The sequence below is a fragment of the Choloepus didactylus genome, chromosome 3 (genome assembly GCF_015220235.1).
Source record: "Choloepus didactylus isolate mChoDid1 chromosome 3, mChoDid1.pri, whole genome shotgun sequence".
NCBI lineage: Eukaryota > Metazoa > Chordata > Mammalia > Pilosa > Megalonychidae > Choloepus > Choloepus didactylus.
In genome coordinates this window covers 88909696-88932794 of record NC_051309.1, presented here as the reverse complement: position 1 = coordinate 88932794, position 23099 = coordinate 88909696, and the positions used below count along the sequence as shown (strand labels likewise).

General features: G+C 32.9%; 2 protein-coding genes across 8 annotated transcripts in view; one reads left to right on the top strand and one right to left on the bottom strand.

Moving 5' to 3' along the window:
• LIN54 (lin-54 DREAM MuvB core complex component) overlaps positions 1 to 11466 on the top strand; it is a 96191-nt gene extending 84725 nt beyond the window's left edge. For all 4 annotated transcript variants that reach the window (XM_037830124.1, XM_037830121.1, XM_037830125.1 and 1 more), the window contains exons 8-13: positions 372 to 463; positions 1560 to 1631; positions 2432 to 2534; positions 2672 to 2809; positions 6244 to 6446; positions 8597 to 11466. In XM_037830124.1, the coding sequence (XP_037686052.1) occupies positions 372 to 463; positions 1560 to 1631; positions 2432 to 2534; positions 2672 to 2809; positions 6244 to 6446; positions 8597 to 8798 (810 nt within the window). In that variant the 3' untranslated portion in view covers positions 8799 to 11466. The remainder of the gene's footprint in view (positions 1 to 371; positions 464 to 1559; positions 1632 to 2431; positions 2535 to 2671; positions 2810 to 6243; positions 6447 to 8596) is intronic.
• A 3194-nt stretch (positions 11467 to 14660) lies between these two features.
• The window catches only part of THAP9 (THAP domain containing 9), a 26796-nt gene continuing 18357 nt past the window's right edge, over positions 14661 to 23099 (bottom strand). For all 4 annotated transcript variants that reach the window (XM_037830116.1, XM_037830117.1, XM_037830119.1 and 1 more), the window contains exon 5: positions 14661 to 18345. In XM_037830116.1, coding sequence (XP_037686044.1) covers positions 16380 to 18345 — 1966 coding nt within the window. In that variant the 3' untranslated portion in view covers positions 14661 to 16379. The remainder of the gene's footprint in view (positions 18346 to 23099) is intronic.

Genomic DNA, 23099 nt, shown 5'->3' with positions numbered 1-23099 from the left:
TTGTAATGTGATAAATCATCAATAAGATACTTACTTTATTTGCAGGTAGGCACATTGCATGTTTTCCAGCCTATACAACTTATGAACATACTCTGAGGACATTTATTTACGATTTTCTATAAATTTGACATACTCCTCTAGGAAATAATGTCTTATATTATACCCTGTAGTAAAATGTTCAGATTGTTTTCTCCTTTAGTATATTTTTGGGTCTTTAAAAGAGCTCAATGAGAAAGTATGTTTGAATGAAATTCTCCATTTTGTTTTTCCAAAATATTTTAGTAGGTAAATCTGTGCTTGTGACCTATTACATCTGAGAGTATTGTCTATTTTTGCAAATATGGTCTAAAATTTCCTTTCTTTACATGTAGTTACAGCAGTCTTCATATGTGTCTATAGCAAGCAACTCTAACTTTACTGGAACATCTGGTATCCAGACCCAGGCAAGGCTTCCATTCAATGGGTGAGTATTTTGAAAATATGTAAGTTAAGTTGTTAGATCAGTTTGAAAGCAACATCAGACATTTGAAATACAAACTATTTGATGTGTTTGTTTTGTTTTGTTTTGTTCTGTTTGCTCAAAGCCATGTGAACATACCTCTAAAATACTTTTTACTTGGAAATAACTCAAACTTACAGAAAAGTACCAGAATAGTCAAAGAATTCGAAATATCCTTTACCCAGATTCACCAATTTTTTCACTTTTGTTTTATTATTCTGTCTCTCTTGTCTCCTTTATCTGTAATATTTCTACAGGCTTTCATTGTCTTTCATGGTATTGATTTCTTGAAGTATATAAATCAATTATTAATTCCATTAAATTTATCATTTCTCTCATTTTTGTGGTAGGCTTTTTCCTGTACTTTTCCGTATTGATGCAACATTCAGATATATCCTAAACACCTCTCAGGTCTCTGAGATAGACTTTGAATGGAAGAAATATGGATATCCCCACAGAGTCCTTTGCAATGGATGCAAATATAAGTGTTATTTACAATAATGTGAAAACACTGTAGTTATTTATTTTTCTTGAGGGGTGTAGACCATGATTAGAATTCCTGTGTGGTATCTAGTTTACTACCTTAGACTCGAGAGTCCTGAATGTTTTGAAATAGTGATATTGTTTTTTAAATTGTTATGCTAGGTCCTCGTTGTTGTTGTTCTTCTTTTTTTAATTAATAATCTGTTAATTGCTGCCTTTGCAGTATAACCTCAGAAGTAGTATTTAATTACATCATAGAACCAGTCAACCTCCCCACCACAAATTGCTCTCCTCCATTCCCCTCTTTTCTTGCTTCCATTCATAATTGTACCCCAAGAGTTTTGAGGAGAGTTCAACTTTGTTCTCTTAGAAGGAAGAGTATATGGGAGTGTTCTTTAGCAGCTATTGATAACTTTTTTCTTTAATTCCATATAAATGTAAATCAAGCAACATAGCAAACTTTTACTGAAGATTGTTAGAACTTTATTTTAGGAGGATTTGACTCACTGGAGGTTTTTCTAATTTTAAAGTTACCTTTAATTGATAAAAATGTTTATGTTTTTTTGTGTCTATATAGCATAATGCCTTCAGAGTCTGCCAGCCGGCCTAGAAAGCCCTGTAATTGTACAAAATCGCTGTGTTTAAAACTGTAAGTGTTTTTGCTACTGTTAGTTCATTTGATATACTGGAAATGTTTTTAAAAATAAATTTGAGTTAATTTTTAGTTAACTCCATTTCCTAAGTTTGTGTAATTTAAATAAATGTACAAGTGAATTTTGTGCACATATGTAGTGAAAAATACCCTTTCATTCATTTAGAAAGAAATAATTTTAGAGTTTTCATCATCTGTGAGGCACAGGAGTCATAGTTAGGAATGCAGCAGCAAATGAGAAACAGTCTCTTCCCTTAGTATTAATCTTATTTGATCTTATTTATGACCTTTGTACTTGGTTTCCTAAGTAAGATGATGCTCTGAGTAGTTTTTAAAATTGTTGGTGATGATTAATTTGCTTATTATTATTAAACTAAGAGATTTAATGTGAAACATTTAAATGAAAAGCATTGGGATTTATAGGGGGTTTGGAATCCAAAGACGCACTACTGTAGTTCAAGTGAGCAGTTTTCTCTCATGGAATATAGCCATTGTTTTTCCTCTTTAATGATTTGGAAAGAACTTAATTTGGGGGGCATATAAAATCACATAGCTCTTGTGTTGACGACTTACTAGTTGATCTGAGTTCCTAGGCCAGAATTATAGTAATTGGTGACTTAAATGTTGAGCTGTGGTGTGTGGTTGATAATCAGTATATTTTAAATCTTGTAACTTATTTACTCTGAGTACATTTCTAAAATGCTTTACCATATATATAATGCTATTAAATCATATAGTAAATAGTTCTGTTTGGGTTAACAGTGAGTTTTTACCTTGCACTGGTTTTAACATTTCAGATATTGTGATTGCTTTGCAAATGGTGAATTTTGCAACAACTGCAATTGTACTAATTGTTATAACAATTTGGAACATGAAAATGAAAGGCAAAAAGCAATAAAGGTAATTTTAATTATATTTCACTTAACTGACAAAATGAAGAAAATTGTTTTACTAAGAAAATAATTAATTCCCTTTGCAGTGTCTAAGTTTAGTTTATTGTAGTTTAACTTCAATTGGTATTTGATCTGTTTTGATAGGCATGCCTTGACAGAAATCCAGAAGCCTTTAAACCCAAGATAGGGAAAGGAAAGGAGGGGGAATCAGATCGACGTCACAGCAAAGGATGTAATTGCAAACGATCCGGATGTCTTAAAAACTACTGTGAATGCTATGAGGTGAGATGCTTGTTGGGGAAAATAATCCAACCACCTTTTAAAAATAACTCTAGAGAGGACATACTATAAAAGTCCACTTGAAAATTGGAAAGTCACTTGCTGCTGCAGTTTGAAAATATGCAGTTGGCCTGAGGGCCCGTTTGGAGAAGCCCTGCTGTCCTAAGCAGGACTTCAGAGGAGCAGTGCCTTGGTCTTGTCATTACAGCCTAGAGTTTCATTAGCTGATTTACCAGTTTATAGCTTTTCTTGGTTATAATAGCCAAAAATATGCGAATCACAGCACCAATTTATTGATTTTCAGTTAAAAAATTAACTATCAAAGTGGATTGGAAACTCTACAGCAGTGTTTCTCAATTGAGGGGCAGTACTACCCATCCCCCTCCATGGGCTTTTTGGAAATATATGTCAGCACTAAATAGCCTATATTACAGGGGGCAGTCCCATAAGTTAAAGGTTATCTTGCCCAAAATGCCAGCAGTTCCCTCCTGAGGAACACTGCTCTGTGGAAGACAAATTATGTTAAAAAGGTTGCCTTGTGAACATAAAAAAATTAGAAAAGGAGGAATATGGAATATGGCTAGATGAGAATATGAATATGGAATATTACTGACCACTAGGGGGTGATTGCTTCCATTTTCACTGTTCTGCCATCTCACTCAACTGGTTATTTTGATTTGTGGGTCAGGGCAATTTCTCAGGAGAATTTGGTTGAAACTCCACTTTCAAAGATGCCAGGTAAATCATCCCATCTTGCTTCAGACAAAGTTTTATACAGTTTATTATTTTTATTTCAAAAGAAATACAACAAATTTAGTCACAACTGAGAACTCTAGGTTATCAAAAGTGGTTTCTTGGTGTGTCTGAAACTCTTTACTAACCATCTTTTGGGCTGAGTTATTCCTACAGTTGACTCTTCTCATGCATTATATTTTCATTCTTTCAAATTTCATTATGAGATGGAGACCTTATTTTTAGTTTTGGCAGAAGGCCTACCCTTGCATCTGGTAAAGTAACACTACAAAGAGCCACTGGGGCTGTCTTGTAAAGGTTTGTTCTGCTACAGTAGCACATACCTGCAGCCCAATGCCTTCTTCATATAAAATGGTCATATTAAAGATGATGTGTACTGAATTCTCTGTATAATGAATTCTCTCTTAATTTACTGATTTAAAAGGTCAAATACACCTTGCAAGAATTAAAGAAGCACCATGGAGTAACATTTTGTTAGTTATAAAATCACTGAGTGAAAATTGCATATAACCAATATTAATTTTTAAAGTATCTTTAAAAATTTCTCAAAGTCCAAAAAACAGTTTTTTATCCAGTGTTGGAAAAGATGACTATTTCTTTTATATGAACACCAGGCTAAATAGTTGTTTTGTGTTCTTCCTATCATACAAATGTATTCATGAATATGTAAAACTTAACATACAGACAAAAGTTGTTTTTTGTTTGTTTTTGTTTTTTGGTAAGCTATCAAACACAGTCCACAGATAGAAGATGGAAATTGATGTAAAGCTGGGTAAGAAGGGCAAATCCACCTTTTCATGTACATGGCATTGAATAGTCATTACATGCCAGGCATATGAAGTTCAAACACAGGTGAAATAATCATGTAATTAAATTGGTTAACGAATCTATGAATTAAAAGAAATGGAAAGGACTGATTGAAAAGTGCTAGAAGAGAGAAGTTTTGTTTATCTATTATAATAAAATCCTTATTCGAAACACACAATATCTAATAACCTAATTTGTCATTCCAAAATTAATGGACCAAGAAATGGAAAAAGTTGAAATACACTAAACTATGACTAGCAGTGGCTAATTGACTATGAATTCGCTGTGATGTCTGAAGGGTTTTGTTGAATTGTTGGTCTTTTGATGCATTGGCTCTTTGGTCCATTTGGTCTATACCTGGACAACCCAGTCATGTCTCCCTTTCTTGTTCTTTTTGGGACATGTAGATTGGACGGGTGGCTTTCTCCATTATTTAAATGATTTCATCTTTTCTTGTGACTGCCCCCCACTCCCATTTTTTTTTTTTTTTTGCCACAGAGGATGTTGAATTAGCAAAGCTAATTGGATGCACTGTCATTGTAATTTCCTCCTCCACTCCTGTTAGACATTATTAGTACCTTTCTTAATGATTCTTAAAACTTAATCTAAATTATTAATGTCTCTCCCCCTCCCCCATATCAGTTATTTTATCTCTTTATTAGTAGATGCTTATTAAGAGTTAGATTCTTAGACTGGCTCACAGTAACCCAATTTACCCAAAATGTATATCCATTCCTGTTGTAAATGGAATTTATTGGCATATTGGAAGAAAAGAGCAGAATAAATGTGTTCATAATATTGCCCATTTATCTTCTAGTTAGGTCTTATAAAGAGAAGGGACTATAGAAGAAAAATGCAGCTGAGAAAAGATGCCCAGATTCACCAGGAGTCAGGAAAATTTGAAGAACAATGAACTTTCACTCTCCCTTCCACCCCAAAAGATTAGTAAATATTAAAAAGAGCTGTAGCATCCATTGTTGGAGGGAATTGCTGATGAAACTGTGAAGTGTTACAGCCTTTGGAAAAAGCCAACTGGCCACATCTTTTAAAATTAAAATACATGCACCCTTTGATCAGCAAGTCCAATTTTAGAAATCTATCCCATAGAATTAAAAGCACTAATATATACAAAAGTTTTTTTACTCCTTATTTGTGATACCAAAGAACTGGAAACAAAATGAATGTCCATCCATAGGGGAATGAATGCCTAAATAAAGTGTGGCACATCCGTATCAGGGATCCATACTCTGCTGTTAAATAGAATGAATTCAGACTGTGCCTGATGACTTGGTGGAATTCCATGAGATATCATGATGTGAGAAAATGCAGAAAAATGGGTGTATGAAAATCCCATTTAATATGTGTATATATGTGGGCCTGTATGTTCTAACATATATAACATTTAACATATTTTTACATGAAAGGACGCACTGGTTTTATATGGGTTATTGAAGAGGTTGAGGAATCTGGGAGAGGGAATGCAAGGAGGGAAGTTTCCATAATAAAAACAGCATCTGTGAAATCTCTTTAAGGTGAAATTGTGTGAGTTTACATAAATGGGAGATTACCAACATGTGGTTGGATGCTGGATGACCCTTATTCCTAAAATTATTTTAATGTATCACTCATATTCTTTATAAAGAACATTGTTTCATATCAGGAGGAAAATTTGTATTCATAGTGGAGAAAACAGTGTACAAGCCACTCTCAGCCTTAAGAATACCTCACATAACCACATGAGTAGTTAGCCTTTCTAGTTTTGTCAGCAGGTATTTCCATCTAATCTTATGTCAGTTGACCAGATGGTGAATCTACTTACAGTAAGTATTGTGGTTTTTGGTTTTGATTTGGAAACCTTTCTTTTGTAAATCTTTTAGGCAAAAATAATGTGTTCCTCAATATGCAAATGTATTGGCTGTAAGAATTTTGAAGAAAGCCCAGAAAGAAAGACATTGATGCACTTGGCAGATGCAGCTGAAGTAAGGGTACAACAGCAAACAGCAGCGAAGACTAAGTTATCCTCTCAAATTTCAGACTTGCTTACTCGGCCAACACCAGCTTTGAATAGTGGAGGAGGAAAGTAAGTCAATATTTTAATATCTTTTATGGTATGACTCAAATACTCATCTATGGTAAAGTTGTTTCCTTTTTTGGCCAAAATGGAATTCATACTTTTGGTTGTTGCAAACTTGATTTTTGTATTTTCTTTCCGTCTTTAGTTACTTGTTTTAAAGGAATTTAAAGGTAACAGTAAAACCACTGTCAGATAATATTGCACAATTCTAAAATTCACAACAATACTTTACTTCATATTTGAGGCTTTTTATATTTCATCATTTACCCTTTCTTGCCATCTCTTGCCTTTTCTGTGTTCTGGCAGCACTTTTCACATCCCTATTAGATATGTATTAGAGATATATATCTCACTATATTAATAAAGTTCCTCATGGTTTTATCTGTCACTAGCTCAGAGCTCTGGAATAGAAAAAGCAAGAGCTTTAAAGTCAGGCTGGTCTAAGTTTAAATACTATCTGTGCTACTTACTACTTTGTGAATTAGACACACACTTCGTTTCTTTCAGCCTCGGTTTTCTTATCCTTGAGGTAACCCTAACCAGGTGGCTATAAGAAATCAAGCTTTTACCCCCAGTGGTTGGCAGGACCTGATGGCTGCATAGTTGGCTGATTTGATTAGAAAGTTTGTTAGAGGTTAATCTGAGGTATTATTAAATGGAATGAGCCTTGCAAATGGTATATTATTTAAGGTGCCTAAATTGAAATAAGATCCCATGTTTATAAAAGGCTTTATTTGTACAATATACTTCAGATAATAGTTCTAAAGAACTGTAACAACTGGAATATAATCAACAGAGTTTTCTTGTATGAATAAAGGGGAATTGGGCAGACACCTTTAATGGGAGTTATGAAAAGGGATCCTTTCTGGGCGTCTGCTTTTAATAATCCTTTAGATTATTAAATTGAATCTCCATGTGGAAAGTAAAAAAGATATTGCTTAGCAAAATATTTGCAATTTTTGAACTTGGAAAAATGTTTACACTATTATGAAATGAAAAGGAACACAAAATTATAAGCAATAATTATTAAATCTGTATTAAAAGAAAAAAACATAGTTGTACCAGCATATGTTAACAGTCTATTCTTAGGTGACAGAAACCTTGAGTTTCTTTTCTTCTACTTTTCTATAGTTGCCAAATTATGTTATAATGAGCACTTTGTCTATATAATATTATTATACAGTATTATTGTAATATTAACATGGTAATATTAATATTTTCTAATTGAAAGCCCTTCTTTGTACGTTAAAGAATTTGATACAGCCTGTGGTAGCCTGAAACCTCAATTATCTTCTCTTGTCAGAGTGGGCCTTAATTTCAAACTCCCTTTATTCTGTTTTTCAGCTTTTCTGTCTTCTTCTGACAATAGCTAATGATCCTGGATTTGCAGTTTATTGCTATCAGTGACTGCTTACTTACAGGTTGTTGAATTAGTGGTTAGATTAAGTTGCCTGATTAAATCTCTAAAGGCTTTACGACTTGACTTGCTTACAGTAAGCAAGCCTCAGGATGGATTGCTCTAATATAGTACTCAATAGTTCAAGTCTTTATAAATGAAAACTCTGTGTATATAGAACAACCTTTGGTTTCCTTATTTTTTGTGTGTGATAGAAAAATGCCAATTTTTGGTGTGTTTTTTTTTGTAAGTTTTGTTTTTTTACAAACAATAGTAGGAATATGGTAAAGTGCTCATTTTCAATGTTGCTCAAGAAATAGTGCTTTAAATTTCCAATATTCATTCATTCAGCAAATTTTATGGAGTGTTTCTATGCGAAAGGCACTGGAGAAACAGCAGTAAGTAAAAGAAGACCGTACTCATGAAATTTACATTCATGAGTGGGAGGACTTTATAGAAACTTTAGTCTACATGTAGAATTAAATCTGTTACTTAATCAGAGGGACTTGTCTAGGCAATATGTATTTTATGTGAAATGCTACATTTCCTGAAATATATTTTTAAAACATGATCAATAATAAAACCAAACCTAACTTTTTAAAGCTTCTCAGGATGTGCTTGTACTCATTGTGCAAGTTATGTTTGATATGCTGATGAATCATGAAAGTGCCTATAGAGATTTCCAGATGAAAGTGTCACATCTACTTTTACTGCTGTTCAACATCATCTTTCTTTTTTTTCCTCTCAAAAATCATTTCAGATTGCCATTTACATTTGTAACTAAGGAAGTAGCTGAAGCCACCTGTAATTGCCTTCTTGCCCAGGCAGAGCAGGCAGACAAAAAGGGGAAATCAAAGGCAGCAGCTGAACGGATGATACTTGAGGAATTTGGACGATGTTTGATGAGCGTCATCAACTCTGCAGGAAAAGCAAAAAGTGACCCTTGTGCCATGAATTGCTAACTCTTGCACAAAAGACTTAAATGGAACTGTACAGAAAATTTAAGGTGCCGGGACACTTGATTTTCAGAAGATAGTTTAATAATTACTGTATTGTTAATTCAGTCCTTGTTTTAAGAGATTTGAAATTATAATATTGAAAGAGAAGAAATTTTAAATGAGGAAGGTAGTACATTTTAAATCTTAAGCTGTCTGCTTATGCCCTTCTAAATTGAATGTTTCTTTATTGTATTACATAGATTTTTAATTTGCTTGGGTTTCTTAAGAATTAGATGTTCTATCATTCTGATTCTATTGACAAAGATCATTTAAAATTATTCTAATTTATAATGTATGGTGGTGTATGACTTCATTTCAGTAGAAGAAGCCAAAGAAGCATCGGTATTACCAGTCATTCTTTGGTACTAGACCTAGAATATGTAAGCAGATAGAATGTCTACGTAAACAATTCTTATGAAACATAGTCAAATGACATTTTGTGTTTAGAAAACACTATCTTTTTAAGAAAAATCACCATTTTAGGGCGAATTCTGCCTCTTTGGGAGTGTTAGAAGGGGAAGAAATCCATAGGCACACTTTTAAAATAAAATATTTTGTTTTTAAAAACATTTATGTAAAATAATAAGGGACAGTAAACTAAATTTCAGAGGATGGACAATGTGTTTCTATAGTGAGGAGTCACTAACAAGTGCTTCAGGACATCTCATTTTCTTTCAAAGAGGTGGTATGTATTTGAAACAAGTTGTTAGTCAAAGTGATTACTGGGTACTATTAAAATGGAAAGGTGCATCTGAATAGAAGTAAACATTACTTACTATATGGTGATAACATGGAATCTTGCATAATTATCAACTATAAAATTTGGCTTGGATGGAGAATTAAAGAATATTGAAGCTGGAAGAGATGAATTTAGGAAAAGATTTTTCATCTATAGAAACCGTTCCTTTTATAGACTTTTGAACTAAGAAGTTTCAAACAATATGTGACTTTCGATTTCCTGAAGTGGGCCTCCTAACAGAGCTTTCAAAATTGTAGTGGTATTTTTTTTTTATACAAGGAAAGTTTAATATGGCCTTATTTTTAACCAGTGCTTTGGTAAGGTGAAGCTATGCGTGTTTTCATATAATTACTAAAATAACCTGAATCATTTTCAATAATTCAGAATTCAAAAGCTTTATGAATTTAAGAGTCTGTTGTAATAGGACTTTGATTTTATGAAAAGAAAAACCATGTTGGAATTCACGCATTTTGTTAGGTACCTTAATACTCAGTAATTATTAGTATGATTATTACATTTCCTAAAAGGAAACTATAGGTTTATGTATTAAGTGTGTATATATGTTCATATGAACACACAAGATGTAGGCAATAGAAATTAAGTAATCCAAAAGAATTCCGTTAAAGTATCTTCCTTTTGAAATCTGGATTTACAAAATTCTAGTGCAGTAACTTTAAATGTAGATAGTGCAGACATTCTTAGCACCTCAATCTAGTATGTTCAATTAAAATTTGTATAAATGTAAATTAGTGTAAGAGGATAAACTAATATCTAATCAAGTTATTTTTCAAAAGATTGCAATACCTTTTTGGTCTAAACCTAAACTTCTTTGTTCATTTTGTACATATTCTGTGTTTAATTCTAATTGCACCTTTGTGATGTTGTATTTATATACAGTGTGCAGAAAATGTTTGTGACATTTGGATTACAATTGTAGATTATGTATGATGGCATTGTTTAAGAATGTTTTGTTTGTAAAAATTTGAAGGTGCAATCAAATGCTACTAGTTTTTCTGATTTTCAAGAAGCTAAAGTATTAAGCCTTTTTCCTTCCTGTGTAGTACTTACTAAACAACTTCTTTTTGTATTTAGACATTTGCATCAAATTGCTGAACAAGGTTAATAGCCACATTAATTCAACAATTTTAAAAGACTATTTGGGGAGGGTTGGGTATATAATTTTTTAGCTCTCTTTACATCCCAAAGTAGAAAGATTAAATTTATATTTACTAGAGCTATTCAAAGAATACACTTTTCTATATTGTAAAAACAGGACAGCAAAGTAAATCATAAGGAAAATAAACATTTATACTATTCTCTAAAAAGTTTTGCATTTTTTCTTTAGTTTAATAACACCACTTTAAACCACTGAGCATGCAAGAAACCTTTAAAAATATGATTTTCAAGTAAATTTGATGTTACTTTTGAAAGCACACAACAAAAACAGTCAATAATTTTGCCCAATCTCATTAATATAAATTGCTTTGAAGAACGTCTCCCCCCCCCCCCCCGCCATGGGTTTCTTTTAAGAATAGAAGCTCAACCCAGTCTTTCTTTTCTTTTAATGTGTGATGTTCTTATAATAAGCACCTTCCTTAGTTCCCTTTTCTCTCAAGAACTAAAAACAACCTGTAGAGCTTACTTGGACTATCTGGGAAACAGAACCTCAATGTTTCAGGCAATGCAAAACAAGTAGAGCAGCGACTTGGTGGGGTGGGGTGGGATGAGGTGGCACATACTGCTTTAGCTTTCCCATTCTGTCATTTTCTCACAGTCTTATGTAAAACGTGAATTAAAAATCCCTTTAGAAAAGTTTTCTGTTTTTTATTATAACAATAATAGAAAAACTAAGAACATGAACATTTAGTTTAGACTGGGACCTCCAGCCCTACCATTGATCATATTGCATCCTTTAAGCATTCTATGTAGAATTCTGAAGTGGCCACCCAAAGGAGAGGGAAGCCAATATGCTAAAAAGTATTATCGGAGTTACTTTCTATTATGTAAATTACTTCAGGCTTTTTTTTTTTCTTGTTAGAACTTCTTTAATGTGTGTTTTTTTTATTATCTATTGTCCCTTGTCTCTAATTCAGTTAACTGGAGGCCAAATGTGAACTTTTAATGATCCAAGTGAATTTATAAGATAAATGTTATAAAAAGGCTTATCTTAAAATTAAAAAAAAAAAAGCTTTCTAAATAGTAATTCTTATGAAAGCATTTAAGGCATTCTTTTCACTCAAAGGCAATTAGAAAACAGATATATTCAGCATAATGCCTATTGTCACAGAGGCTTTAAAGTAACTCTGTATTATATTAGCAAATGAAATTTGGCAATATATAGAGAGGATAATAATATGTCATGACCAAGTGAGGTTTATCCCAGGAATACAGTTGATCCAACATTGAAAAAAGCAATATATTTAACTGTATCAACAGAAAAAGAGGAAAAACCATATAATTATCTCCAAAGATGCAGAAAAGAACTGTGAATACATTAAACAACCCTGAATTGTACATTTTATAAGGGTGAATATTGTGGTTTGTGGATTATATCTTAGAATTTGTTTTCAAAAAAGATACTGATAAAATTCACCCATTTATCATAATAAAAACTCAGCAAACTAAGAATAGAAAAGATCCTCAATTGTATAAACTGCATCTACAAAAAGCCTTATACTTTATGTTAGTATACTTAATTTTTTAGTATCTTTTCATAGGGGAAAAGATGAAATGCTTTTCCGCTAAGACTGGCCACAAGTCAAGGAAAGATACCTTCTTTCACCACTCCTATTCAACAATGCATTGAAGGTCCTAAACAGTGCAATAAGGCAAGAAAACAAATAGAAGACCCTTAGATTGGAAATGAATAAATAAGATTATCTCTATTTACAGACAATGTGATTGTTCTGTAGGAAAACCAAAGAATCTTTAAAAAGCTACTAAAATAAGTGAGTTTAGCAAGACCAGTATGCAAAAATCAGTTGTAGTTCTTCATATTTGCAATGAACACTTAGAAACTGAAATTTAAAAATTACAATTTAGAATAGCACCAAAAAAAGAAAAAAAACATGAAATCCAACAAAAACATGTACAAGATATGTATGCTGAAAGGTACAAAACAATGATAAAAAAAAAAAAAGAGGTTTATCATGTTCATGGATTGGAAGATTCAATATTAAGATGCCAATTCTCCCCCAATTCATATATAGATTAAACACAATTCCAACCAAAACCCCAGACATGAATGAGCTGATTCTAAAATTTATATGGAAAGTTAAAACAACTAGAACATTCACAAGAAAAAAAATGTAAAAAGAACAAGTTGGAGGACTCCAGCCTGATTTCAAGACTTATATAAAGCTACAGTGATCAATATGGTTGGTGAAATGATAGACCCATGGATCAAGAGACAGAATAGTGTGCCCAGAAATAGACCCACATATAAATGGTCAATTTTTGAACAAAGGTACTAAGGTAATTCAGTGGAGAAAGGATGGTCTTTTTTAACAAATGGAGCTAGAGTATCCATGTAAAACTATGAATCTGAATTCAGGCTCATCCCTCACACAAAGTTAACTGAAAATGGATCATAAACTAAGTGTACAACCTAAAATTATAAAATCTCTAGGGGAAAAAAAAAAAAAGGAAAAGCCCTGTGCCCTTAGGTTAGGCAAAGATTTCTAAGACAAAACCAAAAAAAGTATGAACTGTACAAGAAAAAAAAAATTGATAATAAAATGGATAGACAAGCTTCAGACTGGGAGAAAGTATCTGTAAAACATCTGATAATGTACTTGTGCCCAGACTATATAAAGAACCCTCAGTAAGAAAACAATCACTTTCCAAAACATGGACAAATGACTTGAAGACATTTCACCTAAGGAAATATACAGATGATAAATAAGCATACAAAAAGGTGCTCAGCATCATTAACCAATAGAAAAATGCAAATATAAAGCCATAATATCACTACATACCTAATAGAATGGCTAATTCAGAACAAAACAAAACAACAACCTGACAATAACAAAAGTGCTGGAGAGGAAGTAGAGCAACAGAAACTTTCATATTGCTGGTCAGAATGCAAAATGGTACAGTTGCTTTGCAAAAAGTTTGGCTGTTTGTTAAAAAGTTACTTACATGCTTACTATTTGATCCCATGGTATGGATATACCATGTTTTATTTATCCTTAAGTTGATGAGCATTTGGGCTTTTTCTGCTTTTTGGCTATTATGAATGCTGCTGTTATGAAATTCACGTACAAGTTTCTGTGTGGACACATTTTCATTTCTTTTGGATCTACCTTGAAGTGGTATTACTGGGACATATGGCAAAGTTATGTTTAGCCTATTGAGGAACTGCATTTGCACCATTTTACATTCCTACCAGCAGTGTATGAGGGGTTCAATTTCTCCATATTCTTAATACATTTTTTTTATTAGTCATCCTAGAGGATGTAGCGAAGTGGTATCTCATTGTGATTCACACTTCCCTGATGGCTAACGATGTTCAGCATATTTTCATGTTTATTGGCCATTTGTATATTTTCTTTGAGAAATGCCTATTCAGATCCTTTGCTCTTTCTTAAATTGGGTTGTCTTTATTATTCAATTATAGTAGTTCTTAATATATTCTAGATTTAAGTCCCTTTTCAGATATATGAGTTAAAAAATTTTTCTCCCATTGGGGTTGCTTTTCACATTTTTGATGTCCTTTGAAGCACAAAAGTTTTAATTTTGATGATACCCAATTTGTTTTTTCTTTGTTTGCTTGTGCTTTGGGGGCATATCTAAGAAACCATTGCCTAAATTCATGTCATGAAGATTTACTCTTTTAAGGGTCTAAATGGTGGGTCTTACATTTAGGTTTTTGATCAACTTTGAGTTCAGTTTTTTTGTATGTGATATAAGGTAGGGGTCGAATTTCATCTTTTGCAGTGTGGATACCCAGCTGTTCCAGAACCGTTTGTTGACAAGTAAGAAAAATGCATTTTAGGGGAGAATGTTTTCTTTGACGAAAAAAAAAAAAAAGGACAAAGATGCAGGGTAGAAATTATAACTAAATTACACTAATTAAATAGGGATAATTTACAGAATTATTTCATTATAAAGCACATATCAAGGAAATCTGATATCAAACTTGAGGCCCCTTTCAAAAAAGAGCAATTAGCTGTCCTAAAGGCATGGAAATATCCTTATTTTCAACATTTACACACCCCTTTTTATCCAGCACTTAAAGGAATAATGCAAAACACTGATTTTTAAAAATACAGAATATCAGGACATTAGTCAAATATAACACCCAAGAATATTAGACACTATGGATGTGAACCTAGTTTTAATATCAGTTACAAAACTTGTTATTTATTTAAGCAAGAAATTAAAGGTGGTGATTTACAAAAAGGCTTCCTTTAAGATTTATCCTGAATGTCTAAGCTCATTCTATTTTGCAAACAAGACATAAAACACAATATTCAGATTTCTCAGGAATAGCTCTTGTATAAAATCCAGTATATCACTGGCTACATTTCAGAAATTAAGACTTTATTTGAGGTAGAATAAACAGAAATATATCAAAATAATAGTTTTAAAAGGGAATTCTGGTTAATAAATCTCAACTTTTACCTAGTCGTTAATCTTTTGCAATTGTAAGTATTCCTATTAAGTATAGTCTGTGAACATCTATTCACTCAATGAAGAGTAGATGTTTTATATACACAGGTGAATAATGTGCTCTTGTATCTTCTATCCACTAAAATACTCCCTTTTGTGAAAGTCATATACCTTTGTTTTTCTATTCATCTCTTCATATCTGAAGGTCACAGAATGTAGAAAATTGTCTCTAGTATGTTTACATCTTCAGATTAAATTTCTGAAAAAATTGCATACTTAAGAAAAGTTTCATATCCATTGACTTAGGTGACTATCTTTTTCCAATTTACTAATCATGTGCTATGAAATCCCATTATTCATTGAACATTGAAAATATATTTTGTTATTTTAGTCTCCCTGCAAACAAGAGTAGGCTTCAGAAGAAGTTGGAATAACAGTTCTTCCTATTCTGATGAACACTGAAATTTTCCAACAGGAGCCAAGTGAGTATCTACCTTATTATATTATTCAAAAATATTTCAAAGTCCAAAAACAATGAATTGTGATGTTCATGCCATGTATGTTCTTCCCAGACTGCATTCCTCAGCTTGACTGCAATATAATGAACCACCTCATGGCTCACGAACTTACCTACTGTCTGGCAAAGCTTAAGTACTTTTCGTATTTTAGGGTAAAAAGGAATAAGCGGATCTTTGTGGTATTTGATACTCTGCTTTAGTTTAATTTTCAAATCAGAACTCAAATTTCATAAAAATTATTTTCAAGGTTCTATAGGTATTCTGTCAAAAATCCTTCAGAGCCATTAACCAAAGTTCTTTTAGGAAATGTAGTCTATTTATAAAAGGAGAAGATGTTTTTGGTCACTTCTAGCTGTTGTTATTCTTGTTTTTATAGCAGACTGAATAAGTTAAAAGTCTCTCCAGTCACTTAGTCTCTTAATAGTGAATTGAAAAGTAGCATAAGTTGGCTAGTCTTGACTTACTGCCTTCATTGTAGGTAACTCTGAAATGTGGCAAGTCATCCCAAAGTACAAACAGATTTTATGATATTCATAACTAGAAATTCTAATAAGTCAAAATTGCAAACTTGCCCACTGTGCAGAGTGGTCAATTTATAAATAATGGCAAGATGGACTTAAAAAAAAATCCATGTGACCATTTTCTTAATCAAAATTTTAATATATTTTAGAATTCTCATTTGAATGGATATCCATTGTTACTGAATTTATTGGTTTTAGTAAAATTTGAACATTTGTAATCTTGTAAAGATGACCACCGTTTCCTTGATAAAGTTTTCATTTCAGTTCTTTCTGAATGATGTTTTAAAGGGTACTGAGCTACATCTTTAGCTCGGATAGCTAAGAAACACATTATTATATCTTTTAGCAACTTTACAAAGTGATTGCTGACACACACTTCTCCATCAAAGAGATGCTCATCTAAATCTACAAAAAGATAAATATGGCTAGAAAGTTCACATAATATTTTCTGTTGAAGATACAAGTACATCTGTTTAGGAACTATTTCATGAATTGCCATTCTTGAATGGGTTCTTACAACTCGCTCACAAATGTTTATTATCCGACATAGACTTTCTGAAGGGAAATGCAAACCATTCTTCTTTTTGACACATAACAGTGACCCAATTTTAAAGGCTTTGAGATCTGATGCATACAGTGCAGTGATACATTCCTCACAAGTTAAAACAGCTGTTAACTCAGTAGCAATATAACCAGTATAATAGGTAAGATTTTGCCTATGATCTGACAGGTCTAGTAGTGCCTCACTCAGTGAACAATTAGACCTGTCTTGGCAAATGACCTCCTTATGAAAAAGGGCCTTTATTATACTACCACCATACTCATGCTGAATTGTCCAAAGGGCCAAGTCTGTCCTTCGAGCAATTGAAATGTCAAGGATGCTTACTTCACTGAGAAAAGCTTCATCTTGAAATCTGTATCTGGTCTCCAACTTATGGTAAGCTTTCTGGAATGCCATACAGGTAGGACTAGAACTGGTTACTAAAACCTGTCTAAGCATCTTTAGAAATAATTCCAGATGATCTTGACTGAATTTGTAAGTCAAAAGATAGGGAAAAGGCATGACCTTTGGGAATACATAATTTTGGTAGAGCCACTTTAAGCTCTCAGCATTCAGCAAAAATCCCAGGAATCCTAATTTTCGCTTACCTTTAATTATTTGATTATTGCTAGCATCAGATAATGTAACAAAAATAGTCTTGGCCTCAATTAACACATGGTTTATTTTACCGTAAGTTTCAGGCAACAGAGGTCCTTTAAGTCCCTTTCCGTAATAGTTCCTACTATTAAAAACATCAAACAGATTGTTAATTAAGCGTAGAAAATGGATGGTACCAATACAGTTTTGAAAAGGAGGCAAGCCTAATGACAGCAAACATTCTAATGCACTGGCTACACTCTCACTGAAGAGTTGGGCAGCACAATTCATTTTCAGTACATGATTTTTCAAATTTGGAAATTTACTTGGGATTCTTTCCAAACTTGATAATTCCTGTTCCTCTAGTTCCACTAAGTCCACAAGGTGTTGCCAATGTGCCATGCCATTAATAAACTGAATGCTTTGAAAATACTGAAATGCATTTCTTATTAATCTAAGCAAGTGGCAAGAATCAAAAAAGTATGCAATCTGTTGACTAGAAGATGAAGGATGCTGAAACGTACACTTCATGTTGTCTCCATCAATATGTATCCCCAAGGCTTTTGCCATTTGGACACTGTGAGCAGTAGCATCAGATGTAACAGCCAGAACTGTGATCCCTATGTCACTAAGTTTGCCGATAGTTAGACGAAGCAGCTGAGCTTGCAAATATCCAGATGTCCTATTTACAAAAAAATAACCAAGAGGTGTTCTCCAATGACCAAAAGTACCCACTGCCATTAACAAAATAGTTTCTGAGGCGAGTGGTGTTTCATCAGCATCAAGTTTGCCAAGACCAAAGTCCATAAACCCTTGCAAATGGTGACTGCTGGGGTCCCACTGAAGTTGTTGCTTGAGAGATATACCCTTTATTATCAGTGAACAATATTGATACAGCTGGTTTCCATTCTCTACTCTTTGTTGAAGAAAGGAAAAACTGTCGCTGTTGAAACCTGGACTGGGTTTGCATTTGGATAACCAACTGGAAAATATAAGAAGTATAAAATATAAAATTCAAATGAAGAACTGAAAAGAGAAAATGCCTTAAGATGGTATTAACATAGCCTCAAATCCTTTTAGAAATAAAGCCTGGTATAAGTGGCCAAATTCTACAGACATTTTCAAGTATACATTCATATGGTGATTATACGATAATAGAGAAACTTAGAAACACAAAGAAGTATTTTAAAATTCAAACATACCTCAAAACAATTTTAAAACATATTTCATAATGCTTGAAAGCAAGATGTAATCTCAAGAACTACCTGTTTGGCTTCAATCACTTCTGAAGAATGTATGAAAATCAACTACTACACAGTTTGTTCTAACTGATGTGTTTATAATGTAGATGATAAACCAGTCTTACCTGTAAATTCACTGAATTGAAAAGATTGTTGAACAGGAAGGAACTTATGAGAACTTCTAGTATATTGACCTTATTTCACAGATTAGGAAACTGAGACAGATGGAGAGGTTAAGTGACTTGGTCCGTATCATGCTACTAGTTATGTACAAACCTAAAACCTAGCTTTCCAGTGCTTGTTTACTAGCCCTTACAGCCTCAAAATTATACTGTGAAGGAAAATTAAGGTGTCTGCAACTCTTTGCCTTACACAAAGGATCTATTACTATCTTAGGAGTTCTTTCATGGTATCACAGACCTTCCCAGACTGCTAATTATTCTGTTCTATTACTATTAATGTGTGTCTTTAAAATTCTTCGCACTTACTTCTAATTTACCGCTTCTAATTTGTTGTAGAACAGGAAAAACAAAAAAAAAAAAAAAAAAAAAAAAACCAGCCAAATTAATAACGGTCTAAAATAAGATTAAATGGATTCTGAGGGAGGGACTGGGGTACTCATTTATAACTAAACTATACTTTTATAATTCAAATGCCTTGGTTTTGGTTACATTTTTGAATTTTTGGCTATATTCCAGGCAGCCAGCCAAGGTTCCTTCTTAGGCAGCAGACCCTGATTTAATCAAGTTAATGTACTTTCTTAAATATTACAGGACAGGGCATTCCAGATATTTTTGCTGCAACCTGCAGGTTTCATAAATAAAACCCACCCTTATCATGTGCCATTTACTTTCACATACATATGAAATATACATTATGTTTATATAGTTTATATATAATATATACATTTATGTATACACACAAATTTTTCATGCCAATTATGACTCACTAAATTGATTTCATGATTCACTATTGGATCACCACCTTCAGTCTGAAAAACAGTTTTGGGATACAAAAATGCTTGGCCCATAAGTAGCTTATAATCTATTTAGGAGAGAAATATAAGCATATTTATCAGTTGTTTATATTTTAAAACAGGGATAAATAGTAAGACAATCAGTAAACAATAACAGTGGCTCTCTCCCAGGGTTCTACATATAACCCACTAGTATGATGAAAACCATTCACAAGTGTGTCACCAATTTTTACTCAATTGTTTAAATTTTGTTTTTGTAAATTAGGATTCTCAAATGAACACTAAAGATTCTGTGTTGTACAGGCAGTATGTAATGAAACCACGTAATGCCTCTATGTAAAAGTTTTCAAGGGGTTTAAGGAAAAAAAAACACTTATGTTCTGACTGATTTTTAAATAAACATCTAAATGGTATCTTAATGTCCAGAGCTATTAGAATGGTGTCTTGGACATCAGACAGAAAGATATGTGGGCCTGTTGATTCATTTTTAAAAGATTTTATAACTCAAGGTACATCCAAACCAAGTTTTTAAGTTAAAACTATAGAGAAATGATTGATTTTTCTTTTAAACTGTTCTCCCTTTCAAAACGAAAATATTTTTTTCTGATTGTAAAAAATGACATTTTTTTTAAAGCCAAATAACATAGAAAAGTGAAAAGAAGTAAAAATCACAGTTAATATTTCAGGGACATTCTTCCAGGTATCTTTATATATACATACCTAAACATAACTTTCAAAAATTATACTGAGCCAATTTTTTTTCACTTAATAGTAACATTATAGACATTATTTTACATGTCCTTACCCTACAGCAACATTTTAAATGTGTATATGGTATATGTCACAGTATAGTTAAACCATAATTTATTTAACCAACTTGTACTGAGGGACACTGAGGTTGTTTCCATGGTTTAGACAATATAAACAGTGTACAAAATGTGTGTGTACATGTGTACACATCTGCATATTCATGTAATTTGTGTAATCCTAGAAGTAGAAGCAGAGGCAAATTATGCATTATTGGCAAATAAACTCAATTTTAATAAGAAATTAAAAACAAAATTTGGACCTCTGGTGTACATAATTGAGTTGATCAATTTAAAATTATTACATATTCCCAAACTGTTCTTCAGAAAGGTCACACCAGTTTTAATTTACATTCCTAACAACATGATATTTTAAATTAAGCAAGACCTTAGCTTAGGGAATGATTATAAAGTCAACTGGGTGTTTTAAAACTCTGCATGGGAAAAATATAAGCCTAAAGATTTATAATGCTGAGCTTTCTAAGTGTTAGCTCCTCCCACTGCTTTGTTCACTTTTGAATCTCTCACATTATCTAACCATAAAGGGAGGTGATTTACTAAATTACAGTGAATTCCAACATAGAAATTTAGAAAGGGAGGAAATACAAACAAGAAACTACTATGCCACACTTTCTATCTTTGAACAATGAACTATATGTTATTAATTATAATAAAGAAGAAGAAAGTATGGCATCATTTCAAAGGACTTGTGAAAACAAAATGTTCTGACATTAAAAGCACAGCTCTGGGAAGATTTTGACCTTAAACAATTCAGGGAGAACTGAAAAAGGATCGAACCAAAATACAGAGAAAATCAGAGGGGACTGATAGTAGCTGAGAATTAGAGAAAGATGGATGACAATGAAAAATGAGTGAGGTACCTGTCTAAACCAAGGGTTTTTAAAAATTTAGATCTGGCTTAGTCCATCATTGCCTAATTGTTTATCATTGAATTGTTTCTCCACCATGGCTGACAAAAAACAAAGAATTTTTGGCCACAAATTTGATGCGATATTTCCTGTTATTCATTTTTCTGGTCTCTGAGGTGACGATTCTCATATTTTCTCTTCTCTCCCCAACTTCTAATGTCTCCTGCCCCAAGTCTCAGCTAAAAATGTTGTTTATTTCACTGAGAAAATAAAAACAATCAGATAAGAACTCAGTTTCCCACCACCAAATCTGTTAACCTATTGAATCTGTGTCTCTCTGCCTTTCTTCCTGTTTCAACAGATGCACTGTCCCTGCTCCTAATTAACTCAGGTCTCCCACCACAAGAGTACTGGATGTTATCTCTTGGGCCTAGTCAGGGATTTTACTCCTGAAGTAATTCTTTCTCTTGTGCATCATCAATTTTCTTCTCTCCATTGGGTCATTCCCATCAGCATGCAAACATGGTAGAATTATCATCTCAAAAAACACCTTCCCTTAACCCAGGTTCCTGTCTACCGACAGACCCATTTTTCTGCTGCTCTCCTTTACAGCAAAACTCCTTGAAAGAGTCCATAATTGTCATCTCTCCTTCTGGCTTACCTCTCCACCACTCCACTGCACCTGCTTTTGTCAAGGTCATCAACGACCTCCATCTTGCAAAATTCAGTGGCCATTTCTCTGTCCTCATCTTACTGGATCTCCCAGCAGCATTTGAAATAGTTGACTACTCTCTCTTTGAAATACTTTCTATACTCGGCTTCCAGGCCATCACAATCTCCTGGTTTTCCTCCTGCCTCACTGGCTACTCCTGCTCAGTAAATATTTATTGAATAAAATCAATATAATGATTATAAAGATCTAATACTTAAGCATAACTGTTTAAAACAGATATAACTAAATTTTCTAATGGGAAAATGGATGGAAATGTAATCAAATACTAATATGTTCAACCAGCCAGATTTTTTAGGATAAAATTTAGGTAGGATTAATGTATTAGAATAATCTATGACCATTAAAAGACATGAAGTAGGTCATCTTTTGTAATAGAAATGTGTCTACAAAAAAAAAACACACACACAAAAAAACCCCAAAATTCACACATATATACTCATACACCACACACACACACACACACTCCAATTTTTTTGATAAACAGATGAATAGATTTCTTTTAAAGGCTGCCAGGATATATACCAAATTGTTAACAGTGACTACCTTGTGAGATTAGGGTAAGGGAAGTATTATAAATGTTTTTTACTTTCTACTAATTATATACTTACATACTGTTTGAAAGTTTTATAACAAGCTATAAGGTCATAGCAAAAGTTACAAAATGCAAAATGACATGAAGAGAGAAAAAATCAGCATGAGCTGGAATTGCCAAGGAAGATTTAATCTAGGAGTTGAGGCATAACTATTGGAAATGAAGAAAACCTTGGGGGTAAAAAAAAGAGAAGTCACATGAAATGTCTCACATAAACCAAAGTTAAAACCTGGCTCCATATTTGCCATGCAAAGGTTTTTGGAGCTAATTAACAATGCTTTGTAAGGGTGGGGAGAGGGAAGTATGAGCAATTTATAAAATGTTTATATATTAAAAGAAATGTGGAAAGAATAGTAGGAAAAAAATTTCTCTTAGCAGAAAGTGGACATTTATAAATGAGTATATTTAACCTAAATGGTAAAAATCAAGTATGCAAGGGAGTAAGTAAACTTTATACACAGGTGTTCATCTCAGTATTGTATGAAATAGCAACTACAACCAAAAAATTGAAACAATAAA